The sequence below is a fragment of the Acomys russatus genome, chromosome 12 (assembly GCF_903995435.1).
Source record: "Acomys russatus chromosome 12, mAcoRus1.1, whole genome shotgun sequence".
Taxonomy (NCBI): Eukaryota; Metazoa; Chordata; class Mammalia; order Rodentia; family Muridae; genus Acomys; species Acomys russatus.
Window position 1 is genome coordinate 3,597,445 of NC_067148.1, and position 18,148 is coordinate 3,615,592.

An 18,148-nucleotide genomic window follows, 5' to 3' on the forward strand; every position below is an offset into this window, starting at 1 on the left:
TTTTCCCTCCCCATTTAGGGATCAAACTAGTTTAATAGCTGATTATGTGTCATAAATAAAAATGATTAAATGATTGTTAAATTAACTAAACAAGTCACTTCAATTATGATTTCTGATGATTCTTTATCTTTTTCCTAACCCTTTTCTTCCTGAATATGCACCATGTTAAATATTTCCTAATTTGTCCTTTCAATTTCCAGACATCCTTTATGAAATATTGTCAACATCTGGAAACAAATCCCTTTTAATTGGCCTTTACATCCTGTTAAGTATGCATATTAAGAATATAGCTCTCACTAAAGGTCAGAGACAGGCCAGTGTAAAATACAGAGCACAAGACATGAAGAATGTTATGCATAAAATTCACCCCTCCCCCCCCACTGTGCACATTTCCAGTTCCTGAGTGTTAGCGGAAAAGGACAACTGAGTCATTCTGGCGGAAGTTACAGTGCTACAAATGCTTGTGGAATTCTGCTCACTATGTGCTGATCTTCCCAGAGACATGGAGGTGAGGGTTATGTCAGAAAAGCAAAGAGTAAGAAAACTGAAACTGATGAGGATGAGGAAGTGTCCCCAGCTAGAGGAGTAGGGCACCTCAGAGCTGTCCCTCCAGACACTCCTCTCTCAGGCACCCGTAAAGGACCGTGTGCTCCACGTTACCGCTTTTGTTGCTTGCCTTGTTCTCATAGCAGAACACACCGGGTTTAGAGGACTGAGGAAATTGGTATGCTTACATAATGAGCCCACATCTTCACTTGGCTGGAGAAGCCTGACCAAACAGACATACGAAAACCTCCATTTTCTTGAATGAACTCTTAGAAAACAACTTTGAATTTTATTTTGTAGTTATGAGTTAGAGACCTATCAACACGTTTATCCTTTCGTGTAAAAAGATAATATTTACATATAAGGGCATATTAAGTAGGGAGGCTTTGTATTGACTGTTGGAAATTTTATGTCTCTTGTTGTGTTATAGCTTTGTACAATCTTGCTGTGTAGACCAGGGTGGCTTGAAACTTGTGTGACTGACTCCCCTGAGATTGAGGGTGTATGTCAGCAGGCCTAGCATAACTTACTTTTTAACTGGCCAACAAATGTTGTGTATATTCGTTGTTTTATACATGGTATTTTGCTATATTCATATATTGAAGTATGGCCAAATCAAAACTAAAAGCATGCACTGTCTTATACAACCTTCTTTTTGTAAGAACACAACATTTACACAGCAATTTTCCAGTATACAAGGCATTGCGAACTCCACTCATCACAATGTGTGATAGATTTCCTAAGCTCAGGCTTTCCAACTGAAATTTGGCATCATTAACCAACTTCGTTAACAAAATGAATATGATTGAAAACATAAAGCTAAATAGTTAACTCCTACCATAGACACAGTTTAAAGAGTTATTTTTAAGATTTTGGAAGCTAATATTTATTATATCCTTAGAGACAATGCATTGTAGGGTTTTAAAAACCATTTGAGTCTTTTAAGACATCATATTTGCTTATTGAGCAGTTCTTACATGTGAGAAACGCTTCCTTTTTCTTCCCAAAGGAGGGAAGCCAAGACCCCTGAGCAGTGGCGCCTTTGCACTCGGTGTGAACTGCGCTCTCGCCACCAGCAGCACACGGCTGTACTTCCTGTGGTTTTCACTGGAAACTAAAGTCAATCGCTTTACCAGTTCTGAAGCTGGTCCAGCCCACTGTGGAGCGGGCCACCGATGCAGGCGATCTGCTGCCGCCTCTTCCAATCCTGCAGCTCTTCAATCAATATGCTGTTCATTAGCATGTCCGTCTCAATCACTATTTGGGACATCTTCCTGAGCACTTCCTAAAAGCAGACAGCAGGCGAAGAGATCCACAGAACGCCAGGTTACAATTCTGCTTACAAAACACACTGATCTGAGAGATGGAGGTTTGATTAAAGTTAACCAAAAAGTTGATAGTGCCTTTTCAAACAATACAGTTGTTACAACTGGATAATATCATGAGAACAGTTGCCACAGCCTGACATTTTCACGTTTCCGCCTGAAGGTGTCCAATGGAAACTTCTGTGTCTATACTGAATCTTGCTGTCCTAAACATGTATTTGAAGGCCATCTATAAAGCAGTTATTTATTTTACTTGTTTATATGTGTACAGGTGTTACGCCTGCACGTATGTCTGGATGACGTGCCTTCAGTGCCTACAGAAGCCATAGGAGGTGTTAGATCCCCTAGGAGTGGAGTTTCAATGGCTTGAGGCACCATGTGGGTCCTGGGAATAGAAACTAGGTCCTCTGGAAGATCAGCTGATGCTCTTAACCCTGGGCCACTTGCTCCAGTGCCTGTTTCTACCTTTTTAGTGACTGTGATTACCCAGGTCCTTCTGTGCCTTGTCTTCAGACTTTATTTGTGCTTAGGGAGGCATAGTGAAGTATAACTTCATAAGCATAGGGATTAGGACACAGAGGTTTCTCTGCAGGGTTTGTGAGGTTAGCAAGGCATCTAACCTTGTTATAACTTAGTTTACACACACACACACACACACACACACACACACACACACACACACAATTGAGTGGACTGGCTAAACTGTTTTCAGAGAAACTTCTCTCTTTTGGTATGTGTAAAGAGTAAAACAGATTTCCCACAAAAGCCTTACATTTTAGCTTGGACTAACTGTTTACATGCTTGCAATCTTATATATACCTAATTATATTTATAATTAATTTAAGATGAAAATTAACTTATTTGGATTCATATAAGTTTATTCACCAAAAAGTGATCTTTTAAAAACGAACTACTGATTCAACAGCTATTAGTTAAATACCACTTGCATTTACTTTTAAAGATGGGTAGAAATTTGAAATAGTAATATTTACTGTCCTGAAAATATTTCGTTGAAACAAAAAAAATGTATCTTCAGTTGCCAACAAACTATTTGTTTTTTTTGAGAAGGGGTTTCTCTGTACAGCCTTTGCTGTCCTGGAACTCACTTTGTAGACCAGTCTGGCTTTGAACTCACAGAGATCTGCCTGCCTTTGCCTCCTGAGTACTGGGATTAAAGGCCTGTGCTACCACGCCCTGGCTCCACTGAACTGTTCTTAAGTCTGAAGGTCTCATGAATAGGACAATATTTAACTATGTCATTCTCAAGACAGAATATAGAACACTAATTTTTTTCAATAAAGTTTTAAGTCATCAAGTAATTTTTAGTTATAAATTTATCATGTAACTCACTTCAGAATGTTAAACACCTATGTCTGAAATGGTGAAGAATGAAGCTGAGGCACAGGGTCCACCAGAAGTTAATCATCCCTACAGCCAACATGTCACACATATGATGTCAGGAGGGCCTGAGGCTGGGGTGGCTGCACAAGTTTACTCAGTTCCTGGAGACACCGCCATCTTTTATTGAGCATAAGTGAACTGATAAAATCTGAGCCTTGTTTATTCTCAGCAGGATGAGGTCTAGGAAAAGAAAGTCGGGCAAATGGCAACTTAAAATCCTTCACCAACCTTTCTCTTGAAGTCTAGGCTATTAAGCATTTCTTGCAGTGTCAACACTTCCTGGTTCATCAGGGTGCTATTCTTGTCACCATGGTCTGCAAAGCGAAGAAAATGAGATTCCAAATCATCTCTGGGACAAAGATTTTATTATTCCCAAAAGTCAAGTTCTACTCAGTCAACCTCCAGACAGGACCAGGGGGCTAGGCTATGGGAGACAAATGGGCTTTTGGTGTTGATGGTGGAAATCCAACCCAAGAATGTTCTCGTTCTGCCAGGAAGAGTTCCAGCCAAACAGCCATAAGAGACCACCTGTCTATGTACAGGCAGATGCAGGAGGATGCTCTTCACATGGTGCTTTTTTTTTTTTTTTTTTTTTTTTTTTTTGGTAGTGGTGGTGGATAAAGGAAGGTTTTGTAATAGATTTTTCTTATGGGTCCCGCCTGCTCTAAGGATATCCTTGCTTGTTTAATATAAAGAAACAGGGCCTCCTTTGTGCTCATGATTAAGTCTTCTGACTCCTTCTGGTGTCTGACAGTTGTGACAGGCTGTCACACAAGCCAGGCTGGCCTTCTACTGGCTGTGTAGCTGAGGGTGGTCTGGAACTTGAGGTCTCCTTCCTGCCTCTGCTTCCTAAGCCCTGGGTGACAGGTGTCAGCCACCACGCCTGGTTTTAAATTCTTTATAATGCACATGAAAGCTGAAAAATACTGAGGCAACTCAGATAACAAAGTACTACATTCAAAGCAGTTTTATTGTTTAGTATGGCTTGTTATATTGTTATTCTTAAACTTCATAATTTACACGGAAATTGGAATAAATCTGTCTTCAATGACACTTGATGAATATACAGTTTTTAAACTTTCCTAAGATTACTGGTCCCTTTGATAAATGATTAAACCTAAGTGTCTTGTTTCTTCTAAAGAAAGAAATTGTAGATTTAAATAATCATGAACATTTTGAATATTTCATAGCAGCCATGATATCCTGAACAGGACAGGAGAATGTAACATCTTCTTCAGAAAAGCTAACCATTTGATAATAATCACCCATACTGCCTTTAAGGTGTGTGTTGATATTTTAATGAAGGGAATGCTGTAAAATAGATACTTATATTTGCTTTGGGCTTTTTCATTTGTTTGTTGGTTGGTTTGGTTTGGTTGTTTTGCTTGTTTGGTTGGTTCTGTTTGTTTGTTTGAGGCAGGGTTTCTTTGTGTAGCCTTTACTGTCCTGGACTTATTTTGTAGATCAGACTGGTCTCAAACTCACAGAGATCCACCTGCCTCTGCCTCCCTGAGTGCTGGGATCACAGGCATGCACTATTATGCCTGGCTGTATTTACTTTTTTAAAAAAAATATATTTTGAAATAAAAATTTCAAAATAAGTAAAATTGTAAAAATATTACAGGGATCCCATCTTTTCTTGTGATGATATAACGACAATGGTCCCATAGCTCCTATGTTTGAATGCTTGACCCCCAGTTAGTGGAACTGTTTGGCAAGGATTAGAGTGGGGGTGGCCTTGTTAGAAGAGGTGTGTCACTGGGGATGGACTTTGAGGTTTCAAAAGCTTATGCCGGTTGCAGTGTCTTTCTCTTTTTGCCTATGGATCAGGAAGTAGCCCTCAGCTACTGCTCAAGTACCTGTCTGCACGGTACCATGTTTCCTGTGGCATGGACTAAAGTGCAGAAACTGTAAGCAAGCCCTTAATTAAATGTTTTCTTCTAAAAGTTGCCTTGATCATGTTCTTTACAGCAATCAAAAAGTAAATAAAACACTTATCTAATGTTCTCTATTGTCTGACACAAGCATATCACTATGGTCAAAACCAGTAAGTCTGTACTGGTCTAGTCCTATCAACAATCTAAGTAGGGCTAATTAGAATCTCATTAGTTATTAAATAATTGCAGCATAGTTAGAGTATCAATCCATTATTGCTTCTATATCTCAGGTCTTATAAATATTTTCATTTTCTACATTCATTTATTAAAAATCATCTAACTGTAAATAATGTTTTAGTACACAGAGTCAAATAAATTCAGTATCTTTGAATTTTGACATGTATTCAACTATTAAATTTATATTTTATAAATATTAAAAATAAAACTTTAATTTAAAATTCTATATGTAAGAACATACACATAATGTTTAATGTTTTGGAAGATGAATCTGTAGTTACACACGCTTGTGACTATGTAGAGAAAACAGAGGACATTTCAACCAATGTTACATGTAGGCTGTGGGACTTCATGTTATTTTTAATTTTAGTACTCTTGCCTATTTTCTAAATTTTCTTCCATGAAACATATTTCTACTTTATAATCTTTTGAGAATTATAAGAACTCATGTAATCTCAGTGACCTCCTGGCTATATTAGGTGATTGGTTTCTTTTCATTAGCTGTGTTTTGTGTTTCTCTTGGGGAAGTTTCCTGCTATGTCTCTCAGGCTGGCTTCCAACTCTCCATTCTGCAGTGTCAGCTTCACAAGCGTTGGGATTACAGGAATGTTCCACTGCACCCAGGCCCGAGATCTCAGCTTCTTAGAGTATTTTTACTGAGGGAAGACACAAAATGTGGTGGCTGTCACTTCTCATGTAACTTGTCACCTGCCTTGTATTGACTGGTAAGTAAATACATGTGTATAACTTACATGGAGTGAAGGAAAAGACAAAACCGGAAATATTCTTTGCCTACGTTCCTCAAAAACAAAATTGATGGGGGTACGCACATGAAGATGATCAAATTGGTTTGCACCTCAACTCTGACCAGCCTAATAATTATGCTGCTTTTATAAACAATGTAGAGTTACAGATAAAGCAATAACTTACCCATTGTCTGAATTGTTTTGTACCTGTAGTCAAATTCATCTTGAAGATCTTCTAAGTATTTGGTGTCTTGTTCTGTCATCTTTATACAAAAGAAAACATGCTCAAAAGAAAATATCAAAATATGGTGCAGTGTTTAAGCATGCCACAGAAACATCATGTGTGCCCGTAAACAATACACCGTGGATTCCGGTCTGCAACAGTTTCCAGTGATTCTCAGGAGCCTACACCTCCAAAGAGCCTGTCCATAGGAAAGCTATATTCTGCTGGAAGACCACGTTAAACTCCCTCTTTCATCTTAAAAAAAAATATACTCTTATGAGTGCCGCGTGTGTGTGCAGTCTCTGAGGAGGCCAGAAAAGCAGCAAGTCTCTTAGCCATAGAGCTCTCTCTCCCCCTCTCCAAACCTTTCTTCTTTGTTCTTAAGAAATCTTTCACTGGGCGTGGTGGCGCACGCCTTTAATCCCAGCACTCGGGAGGCAGAGGCAGGCGGATCGCTGTGAGTTCGAGGCCAGCCTGGTCTACAAAGCAAATCTAGGATAGCCAAGGATACACAAAGAAATCCTGTCTTGAAAAACCAGAAAAGAAAACACAAAAACACAAAACAAAACAAAACCCAACCAACCAACCAAACAAAAGAAACCTTTCAGCATGTTCTTTCTCATTTCTCAATTAATTGCAAGAGCTGCTAATCAGACATCTTTATTTCCTGGAGAAGACTGGCCCCTTTACCCTCTCACGATGTTCTGCCCGCCTCTGGACTAGTGTACAATAATCAGAGATGTACAGCTTATGACAATTTTGCCTACATAGATTTTCTTCCTACTTCTTAAAATGTACCTGTAATTTTATTTGTTTTCGACTTTTTTTCTCCAAACCCATTCATATCTCCTGTTCAGTCAATAGTTACGGTTGGGATTTTGATTTCACATATTCTCTCACTGCTCATGAAGAATATTTATCGTTGCTTTTTGAAGATAAAACAGCGGAGGCTTAACAACGTGAAGTGAGCAATGTGTTTGTGGGGAGGACCTAGCAACACCCCCAAACCAGAGGCTGCATCCTGCACTGCAGACGCCTCCTTCATGCCAACAGGTCTTTGATAAGAAAACACACATCCTGCCCGTTCCCCCACAAACTCTCATTTTGCCATCAAAACTACTGCTTACGACAAATATCAAATTTGGGTTCAGCGTGAATTTATGCTTCAACTCTGCAACTTATTAACTTGTACGGACTTGAGCGTGTGTCTCTGCTTCAGCCTCTGGTTTTTGTCTTCTGTTTTGTTTGGTTTGAGGCAGGGTCTCTCTATGTATAGCCCTGGCTGGCCTGCAACTTGCTATGTAGACCAAGCTGGCCCCAAACTCACAAAGACCCTCCTGCCTCTGCCTCCTGAGTGATGGATTAAAGGTTTGCACAACCATTCATAAGCTATGCATGCCTCTGTTTATAAAATAGAGAGGGGGAGGGGGGAGGAAAGGGAGAAGAAGGAGGAAGAAAAGAAAGGAAAGAGAAGTAGGGAGGGAGGAATGGACGTTCTGGTGAGGTCACATGAGTTACAGTGCTTAAAGCACTGTCTATTAGCAAGTCCGCGCCTCAACAACACTAGCTGGCTCTGAGTTCTCCTCACGGTCTGTCATCTTATGCTCTTGACATTTTCAAATCTTAGAAAAGGCATTGGCTATTGACCATGCCACGTGCAGTGTACATGATAATAGCACCTACCATACTTCAGCAACTTCGTCAGACCTGAACCTCAAGTGCATTTCCTTCTTGGCAACCTGGCACAAAAATTAGTTCCATTTTTTCATTTAACAAAATTGAGGTCCACAGGCATGTGGCAGTAAGTACTTAGGTGTCCCGTGACAAGAAGCACTCAGGTGGGAGCCGTAAGCCGTCCTAGCCTCAAAGTCCTGCCTCTTTTTGTTCCACCTCAACACACTTGCAGGATTTCACTTGAATGTTAAATTTCTCAAGGGGAAAAATTTAACAAAATGCTATGGGCTACTAAAAGACAGGAAACTCATATCCCTGGGAGAAATGTGACAAAATCAATTGTAGTTTTAAAACAAATATATTCTTTTGATCTCAGAATTGAAAGATGCTTTCAAGTCTTCTAACCAATAAGCTAAATAAATAAGTATATTAAACATGACTTTAAAACAAAAATCCATGAATTAAAAGGCTTCAGATACTGTCATTAGTTATAGTAAAATTTTGCCAAATATTTGCAGCAATACTCTGCAAAAGATCTCATGGTGATTGGAAACCTTTTGTGAATGCTGCATTCCAAAACACTCTGGAGAAATGGATATTGCAGCCTACTTGGAAAAGCACGTTGATGAATGAACCACCACTGTTCTCCCTATGGGTCCCTTCTGGTATCCTGGAATCAGAGCCTGTGCCTCAGATTGGGTACAGAAATCTAGTAAGGGTGCGTCCTCAGAAAGGACTTTCTGAGTAGGGATAGGGTGGACAGGAGCTGGGGAAGCAAGCAGTCTCTACTGGGTTCAGCTCTGACCCTATAGGGCACCCAGGCATGTGGCTGGCACCACACAGTCAGCACCAACTTGAGCGCAGGGCCTGGTGTTTCCTCTCAGGCTGTGCCATTCGCTCCGTGTCTGAAGCAGCCTGTGTTCCCTGGACAGGCGATTTCAAAGAAGCTCTTAGTAACCAGAAGTCTTGGGAGCTGGGATGGTCTATGGGCCTGAAGGAAGGGCCAGGGCAGAGCTATATAAATGGTGAGCTTCGGTTGTACCAGACTTCTCAGGAGTTGACAAGGAACGCAGGGACCGTGGCAGTCAGTGGTAGAGAACTGCCTTAGCATTCACCAAGTCCTGAATCAGGCCTAGCACTCTACGACTGTCAACAAAAAATACTGGGCAGACCTGTGTATGTGATTAAAGCGCATACGTGCCCTTATTATAATACAGCGACAGCCACCGTCTGCTCTCACTTGCTGTGGTGTTAGTAGATTCCCTAGTTGAACATGAACGCATGCTCTGGCATGTGCTGCAGTGCCACCTTGAGAGTCTGATTCTTTCTGGCGAAAGTGGAAGCAGAGACAAGTCAGCTTGGTTTACTTCTTACGGAAGACATTAAACCTCAGATCTGGAAACCAAAGCCTGGACGTCTACTCACTCTCTGCCTGCAGCTCAGACTGTGCATGGAGAGGTTCACCTTTGTGTGTAGTTGATACAGTTTCAGAATTATTATTCCCATGAAAACCAAGTAAGTGGATGCTACATATGTTCTGGAAAGGGAAATCTATACTCTCTTTATATACAACACAGTGGAAAGTCTGTCCCACTTAAAGCAACCTTTCCTAAACCAACGAAGCTAACACATCTATAAAAGGCCAGGGGGAGGAGAAGCTAAAAGGTATTAATATCAAAGGATACGAATCCCAGGATGGATTCTACGGATGGAGGATAATAAGAGTACAGAGCCAAGGAGATGAAACATACACACTTCTTAGGAACTCACAAAAACAAATGTGACAACTCAACACCCAGAAGCAAGGTGAGTTTAAAGGGCTGTTTGAGGAAGTCTTTCCCGCACAAACACACTGTGTGACACACATGTCCTCAGAGATCTGTCTGCACAGGCCTGCAGCGCACAGGCTGCACTAGCCTTTCGAAGCATCTACGTGAGGCCCCTCACCCGAGGCATCTAAGTGTGACCACTCACCTGCACGCTGTTTTTAATGGCAGCTACTTTGTGCTCCACGTTTCTCTGTCTCTCTGAAACTGAAGAACTTTGTAAGGATTTCTCCAGAGGTCCCTGGAAAAAGAATGTCTTGAAATCTCACTGTTGTTGATAAACACGTTTATGGTTATTGTGAAGGACACACTACCTACACTGCCCTGAGCTCTAGGTTAGTGACACATAACGCTCTCTGACCATTAACACCCCTGCTGTGAGATGTGAGCATATAACTCACTGGCAGAGTACGCACAAGGCTCCAGGTTCCCACCTCCAGAACTGAAAAAAAAAAGTCCTTGTAGTGTCCATAGCCAAACTGACTCAAGACTTTCTCAGAGGCCCTAATGAAAAGACAAAGGGAGGTACTACCTTTCCAAACCCTGAAAAAGAATTTGTTAATCCACAACAGGTTTTCTTGAATGTAGCTGATGTCACTGGAGAGTTCTTCTGTCCAGAGGCAAACTTGAAGGTGCCCTTCAAGTTCACTCAACGTTTTGGTGCTGTTTAGAAGGAGTACAGTATATAACAGTAATGGCAGTGATAAAAAATTAAAACTATGCTAAATATAGCCACATATGAGGTGCTGGAAATATGACTGAGGAGTTTCTATGCATCATCTTATATAATGGGTGCAACTCTCCTGAGAGATGGTGTCACATCCTCATTGCACAGATGAAGGATCCGAGGGGAGTCGGACCTCCACAGTCTTGCTCAAAGCACCGGAAAGGCAGATAAAACAGATCTCCAGCCCAGGCTTGGCGCCTGTGCTGCTCTTCTCACTTGTGTTAGTGAAGGGACCAGGTGCACCAGCAGGAGAGTCTGCATGATGTTCTGTTTCCAGGAAGATGAGGAACTAAGCTTCTATCTCTCTCTCTCTCTCTCTCTCTCTCTCTCTCTCTCTCTCTCTCTCTCTCTCTCTCCTTCCCTCCCTCCCTCCCCCCCCCCCTCTCTCTCTCTCTCTTGCTCTCTCTCTCTCTCTTTTTCTTTATGTTCATGACTCAAGAAGAGCAGAAGTCTGTTAGGGTAGGATTCTGGCCGGGATAACTCTCAAGTGTTGATACAGCTACTCTTTTAGCTATGTCAGGCAAAGATGCAGAAGCTAAGTTTGGGAGGAGCATGGAGTGAGGTTTTCACTCCCACTCCAACTGGCTCTTGATGGGAGCTTCCATTTCTCAGTCGTTACCTGAAAGCGATGAAGCCCTGCAGAAGAGAAGACTTACAGAGCCAGAGAAAACTGACTTCCCCACTTCTCTGTCAGGCTGCTGCTAGTATCTCATACCCCATATTACACAAATCTGAAGGTCAGAGATGCCTGACAAACGTCCTCTAGTCTTATTTAGGGGAAACTTACTGCTTGTGTCATAAGCTGGTGTGTGCATCTGTAAACACCTGCAAATGTTCGCTTCGCGACACAGAAATGACAACGGTGCCATCAAAGTGGGAAATGGCAACTCAAATGTATGTAGAGTTTTCTAAATTCCATTCAGGGAAATGGATTTTTGCTTCACGTGAGTGTAAATAATACTTTTTTTAAGAAAGGGGAAAAAAAAGACAAAAGGAATCTCAGTTCTGTGTCCTTGTCCAGGAATCAACTTGGCAAGTGTCTTAGAGGAGGTGAGGCTGCAGTTTCTAGGGGCTTGATTCCTTCTCCTGGACTGTGGCATCTGAGTCAGAGGTGTCCTTCATCCTCCTGCCAACAGTGTCTGGCTTAGCTCTCTGCTGCCTCGGGCAATAATATTTCCTTTAAATAATATATATGGTACTGTACTTCTTAATAAACTTGCTTGGCATAAGTCATCAGTTTATGTAAGACCTCCTGGTCTCAGCTATTGCTTTTGTCTTTTTTATTTCTCATCTTTTTTATTTTTCATCGCCAGTTCTCCCACTTAACACCTCAGAACTAGTGGTAGCCCATGTTGGCTGCCACTTGTCCTATAATCGTGTCTCACATTGGGTGCCATTTGTCCCCAACCAGAAGAAAATAAGAAATAAAGAAGAAAAAAGACTATCTGGCACCAAGAGATCTTGTACAAACTGATGACTGAGAAATGTACTTCATTAGGAAGTACGTCATTGTATCTCCAGGCAGCGGGGCACATGCTTTTAATCCCAGCACTCGGGAGGCTAGAAGTTGGATGCCCAGAAGCTGGAATTAAAATAAGCTGTGCTCTACGCAATGTGGGTGCTAGGAGCTGAGCAGGGGTCCCCTAGAAGAACAGTAAGCAGTCTTTACCATGGGGCCATTTCTCCAGCTCCTGACTTCATGACTTAAAACAATGTTCACAATTTCCTACAGTCTATTTGTTTATTCTTGAACCACAAATAATTTAAAAATAATATTTAGGATCACATTAAGTTAGGCTTAAATTTGCAATTGAGAGTGCTGAACCTGCTGAGATGGGATTTATTTTTGGTTTAAAGCAAAGGGAACTTACTGAAGGAAATGGGAAAATAATTTGGTTAAGCAAAAAGGCCAAGTAGTTCCTGCAAGTTCCATATCCTGGCCACTCTAAGAATCTGACACTGAGTGTTGACTTAGACACAATGCTCTACAGCTCTCTGGAGATGAGAGCAAGATGGATAAGCAGGGACCTATATCTGAGCAGAGACCAAGGGTCAGGATGGTTGATAACTGGATAGGACACACCAGAGCACTGCCGGACCTTGGGGAAACCCGTGCTCTCAACTCTCAGTGGAGTGTGTTTAACTACGCCATTACTTCAGATCACTAAAGCCTTTATAACACTTCCTTTCATCACCTCCATCTCCAGCATTTCACTGTTTCTCTACCTACTTGAAAAAAAAAGCCAGGCTTTGTTTATGGTAGATGCAGTACTATTTTCAGAGTTACTCTGACTAGTATGTACTTACATGTTTTGATTTGACTAATAATTGACATTTGGAGAGAGCGGAGGGTAAGCACACACATGAGGGACAGTGAGAAAAACAGAGGGGTGGGGGGTGAGTAATGACTATATATGTGACAGGCACAAAAATGAACTGCCCTGAAGTTTAAAAACTACAGCATTTAAATGAAAACAATACCATTCTTTATCATCCAAGAACAATTAAGTTGTTAAAACTTCAGTCTTCCAAAAATATTCAAAATCTGATAGCCTCAGAAGTTTATATATATATTTACTTTTATTAGATCTTCATAAGTTCTATGATTCACTAAAGTGTGGAGAAGTTATTCAGAAAATGTACTGGTTTATAAGCTTTTCTCTTGATGTAGAATTAACTGAAAATGTATGCCTTAGAACCTGCTTATTGCTCCAGTTTGCAAGATTCTTATTGCATTCAGAAGGATGAGATAAAATATAATGCAAACTACATCAGTACAAAGAACAGCCAAAAAGTACTTAGGGAGCTCCTGTAAGTCAAGTTTCCTGTTGGTGGAATAGTAGCTTAGACGCGAGGGTCAAGGGATCCTAAAGGGGTTGGTCAAGATCAGTTTGTGGAGACAAACACACAGGGAAACAGAGTCCAGACCACAGTTGGGACTCCAACTAAAAGGTGGTCACTGCACTCCTAGACTAATAGTGTAAGATCTTAGACCAGAATTTAGCCATGGAAACAGAAAGGAATCTAGAGTAGGCAGTCCACTGTCACAGGTCTGGAATCCCAGAACTTGGAAGGATTGAAAGACCCCAAGTACATGGCCAACCTCAGCTATACAGTGAGCGCAAGGCCAGTCTGCTCTCCATGGGACCCCATCTTCAAAAAGAAAAGGCATTTGGAAAGACTTGGTAACTACCTCAATATGGAATAAAGACAGGAACCTTCTCAAGATGAGCCCAAGACTTGACTACAGTGACTGAGGCTGGTGGAACCACTAACACAGAAGAAGGTTTTTCAGAAAACTGGGCTCAAGCAGAAAGCAAGACCACAGACTCAGAAGACAGTACTCGGCAAGGCTAGCGATGCGATGGGAGCGTTTGACAAGGAATCAGAAAGCGTTACCTGGATAGGCATGTTGGCCGCAGCCAGTATTCTCCTCTCTTCCCTTAAGCAGTTGGAGATCACCACGGCTACATGCATCGGATTTCCGTGAAACTTTGCCTGGAAGAATAGTAAGCAAAAGCAGCCTGAAGGGCTTTGAAAAACACACAGAATTCATAAGGACATGTCATCCTTGAGAACCAACAGTATTCCCCCTGTAAACCTATAAAATCAGCCGGGATCTGTTCTCACTGTCTATTCCTTTGCAATGCCATGGAAACATAGACTCTCAGTGAGAGAATGTTGCTCTCTTTGCCTTCAAAACTCTTCATAGTTGTTCTTTGAAAACTTCTTTATGAGAGACCCTGAGCACACTGGAGGGTCAGTTTACTATAGGTTCTGGCCAGGTGGTAGACATGGTTGTTATTTCCCTGTGAGGTCTCAAGAATCCCAGCTGGCCACACGGCAGGGCTCTGCTTCAGGCTTATAGTCCCTGTCACACTCCCCATTTGACAATATTCACATCAACTACCTTATAACTACATTGTACTCAAGCAAAACTGTACCCACATTTCAGCAATGTTATTTCTGACCTGGAAGCAAACACATGCTTTATTGCCAAGGTTAATGATGCATATATGTTAATTAGCAGCCTGGTGCACCATTTGAGTCGTCTGATAAATAGTAGATGAAAGTCCTGCATCTCTTCAGGGAATCGCCCATGGTTGCCATAGCGCCCAGCGATGAGTGTACACTCATTTATCTTACCTACAAAGAGCTGTGTTTCCTAGCCATGGTTCACAGTACTATCTGGAACACCATCAATTTAGTCAGTAATACTAAAACTTCTTTACTAGATCTTCCAAAGCAAGATCAGGAGGCGGCCCTGGAGACAGCACACTAACTGGATCTCTGGCCTCCTCTCTTGAGGCGGTAGGTGGTACCGGTACCCATGAAATGGTCAAAAGGCCAATAACAGACAAAACTAACAGTTCACAAAAGTAGAAAATTAACAGCAATCAAACATAGATGATACAGACAGCTAAACCAAAAGATCTTTCTGGAGCGAAACAAGAAGGCTGTTGGTTATGAACATCATGATGGCTGTGACTTCTGCGGTAGCATATCAAAGTCCGTCTGTTAACATTCCCATTTGTAAAACCAGGTAAAAACTAACTTTTTGGATTCTTATCCTTCCATATTCACTCTTTTAAAATCTTTTCCTTCTATAAATCAGAAATCTCCAAAGGAAAACAAGTGAATTGACTGAAACACAGAAGGCAAAGATATAAAAGTGACCGCACTCAGTATGTTGGAATGTCTAACACATCTACAATTTCAGTCTATTTGAATTTATTCTGGTTAATTTTGGCTTTAAGCCCCCCATTCCTATCCCAACAAATCTATTTTCTCATGTTTTCCTTAAGGGCATTAAAAATGTTCCATCGCTAAGAAGGGCTTCCTTTCCGGCTAATTTGAAAGCTCTATTATTAACAGAAACTGAGAATGTGTCCTTCTGGGCAGAGGATTCCTCTAATACCAATGTCTTTGTCCTTCCCGAGCCTGGGAAGGGTCTCGCACTGAGCCGCTGTCTGCAACACTCTGCCCTGTGGTGCTTTTCACTCTCCTGTCAAAATTCAACTTCCTTCACCCGCCTGTCCCTCTGGTTTCCTCCATACCTTGTGAGGTTCCTGTCACTCATTTCTTTCCTTTGTTAAGGGCCAAGCATCAACACTCTTTTCATCAAAGAACTCATTTTCACTTTCTCCTACAACACCCCCTAATTTGATGCCTTACTTAAATGTGAGACAAAATGCCTTATGAAAAATCACTATATATTGAGTCTTTAACTGTTTCACATTTCTAAGTATTGAAAATGTGTTCAGGCTCACGTTTGAGTAGCGACTATGGCTATAGATCTCAGAACAGCTGTAAAATGAACCCTAACATATGTGTTGGTGGCACGAAAAAAAGCAACCCTGAGGGAGACACTCCATGGTGGGCTTCTTCTTCTTCTTCTTCTTCTTTTTTTTTTTTTTTTTTTTTTTTTATGCCAAAGTATTACAAAGGTCGCATCCTCTGTGGTGTCCTTTCCTGGTCTCCTAATGTCAATCAACTGAAGCTCTTAATTGCAGCAAAGTCAGATTTATTGGTCTTTCCCCCAGTGCTTAGGATTTTAATGATGTACTTAATAAACCTTTCACTAAGTTTCTGTCATGAGGATTTTTTTCTGTCTTTTTGAGTCTAGACCTAGGTTTTGGGTTGCAAACATTCTTATGGCTGTGACTGCTGCTACAATTTTATCATGGTGCACAATAGCCAGCACTTCTATTTGTAACACGAGGGTAACTTTGTAACATAAAGAGTAACAACATGTCTCTGACATGGACTTTGCTGGGGAAGAGGATGCAGACAGTCTTGAGGAACAGGGGTGGGCAATGGGAGGGAGGATGGCACCAGGAGGAGAGGAGAGAGGGAAGGAGCTATGGCCGGGATGTAAAGCGAATAAATAAATAAATAACAAATCAATAAATTTTAAAGTGTAATAAAAACTAAAGGGGAGAGAGAGAGAGAGAGAGAGAGAGAGAGAGAGAGAGGGAGGGAGGGAGGGAGGGAGGGAGGGAGGGAGAGAGGGAGGGAGGGAGGGAGACAGAGAAACAGCAGTTAATTTCAGTTCATTTAGAATTTGTTAGTGAGAAACATAATTCTCTTTCCTTCCTTCTTTTCTTTTTCTTTCCTTTCTCTTTCTCTTTTCCTTCCTTCAGTCTTCCCTCCTTCCTTCTTCCTTCCTTTCTACCCTCCCTTCCTCTTCCTTCCTTCCTTCCTTTGTTCATTCCTTCCTTCCCTCCCTCCTTTGGATGCACAGTTGCAACAACATTCATTGAAAACCCTTTGGTTTTGCTCTGCTGGCCCAGTTTTTGCCCATATGAGAGGGCATCTTTCTATACCCCACTTCATCTTAGAGACCTGTCTCTGTGTTCTCAGTAGGACATCATTAGAGCTCTATCCTACGTTCTGACAGCAAGCAGATTAGGGTTTTGCATTTTCACAAAAATGTCAGAATCAGCTTGTAACACACACACACACAGACACACACACACACACACACACACACACACACACTTCATTGGCACTCTCAGTGTCACTGGATCTTTAGAGAAATTAAGGAAGATTTGGTTTGTGCAGAGTTTTGTTCTGATCCAGTCTTTTCAGGCTATAAAATGCCTATTAAACATTCTTAATTTTCCATAAAACATCTTTTGTTATGGTTACTTCCACCTAGTTTACATTATTTTGACATGAAAATAACTGATATCTTCCTTTATGACTAACATATGGAAATACAGTTAAATTTGTGCTTTGATATTGAGTCTACCAAGGTTGCTGACTCCAATAGATTTTAATATTTGTAATATTTGTTATTAATTATAAATTTTCACCCGTGGATTCTTCTAGATTTTGCACAACTCTTGCCTTCCTCTCAGCCATTCCGTTTCCATGTAGGCTTTACCTTCAAGACTTGTTTGGAAGTGTAATGGTTAACTTCCAAACACAGGATTTTTTTCTAATTTTCCTAAAAAGTGACTTCCAACATAGTTCAATTTTGATAAGATAGAAACTGCCAATGATGCCAGTCACTAAGTTTGCTGATACCTGCTTTGTGGCCAAGCATATGGACAACTTGTAAAAATTTCATGCTAGCTTGCAAAGAATGAGTATTCTGTAATTGCTGAGTACAAATAACTTATTCTGCTTTATTAAGCCAGGTGTTATTTTTTATAAATTTCTGTATTCATGCTGGCTTGTTTTAACTATTAATTTTCAAAGTCATTGAAAGAATTATGTAAAAAGCTACCTTGTAAATTCTTTGGCTTCTGATAGAAATATTTAGTCATATTATATATTGCTCAAGATTAAAGCTCTTCATGACTATGAACTGACCTTTGTCTACAGTAACATTTTTACTATAAATCAAGATGATTAACCATTATGGCACAATGCTTTTTAGTCACCTATAAATTTTAACTTATTTCAAGAACTCTATTTCAAAGAGGGTACAGTTAATTGGGCACCATATTATACATATGTTGAAGGGTAAATACACATGGAATAAACATGGTTAACACATTCCTAAAACTCCTTTGCTTTTTTAGAGTTAGCTTTCTGAATCTTGTTAAGCTCAGATTC

At 40.8% G+C, this 18,148-nt stretch overlaps 1 protein-coding gene across 3 annotated transcripts in view; it reads right to left on the bottom strand.

Moving 5' to 3' along the window:
- Stat4 (signal transducer and activator of transcription 4) overlaps window positions 1–18,148 on the bottom strand; it is a 99,281-nt gene that overhangs the window by 29,077 nt on the left and 52,056 nt on the right. For all 3 annotated transcript variants that reach the window (XM_051153805.1, XM_051153804.1, XM_051153803.1), the window contains exons 4-8: window positions 13,982–14,080; window positions 10,004–10,096; window positions 6,317–6,395; window positions 3,501–3,586; window positions 1,680–1,831 (exon numbers count right to left, since the gene is read on the bottom strand). In XM_051153805.1, the coding sequence (XP_051009762.1) occupies window positions 1,680–1,831; window positions 3,501–3,586; window positions 6,317–6,395; window positions 10,004–10,096; window positions 13,982–14,080 (509 nt within the window). The remainder of the gene's footprint in view (window positions 1–1,679; window positions 1,832–3,500; window positions 3,587–6,316; window positions 6,396–10,003; window positions 10,097–13,981; window positions 14,081–18,148) is intronic.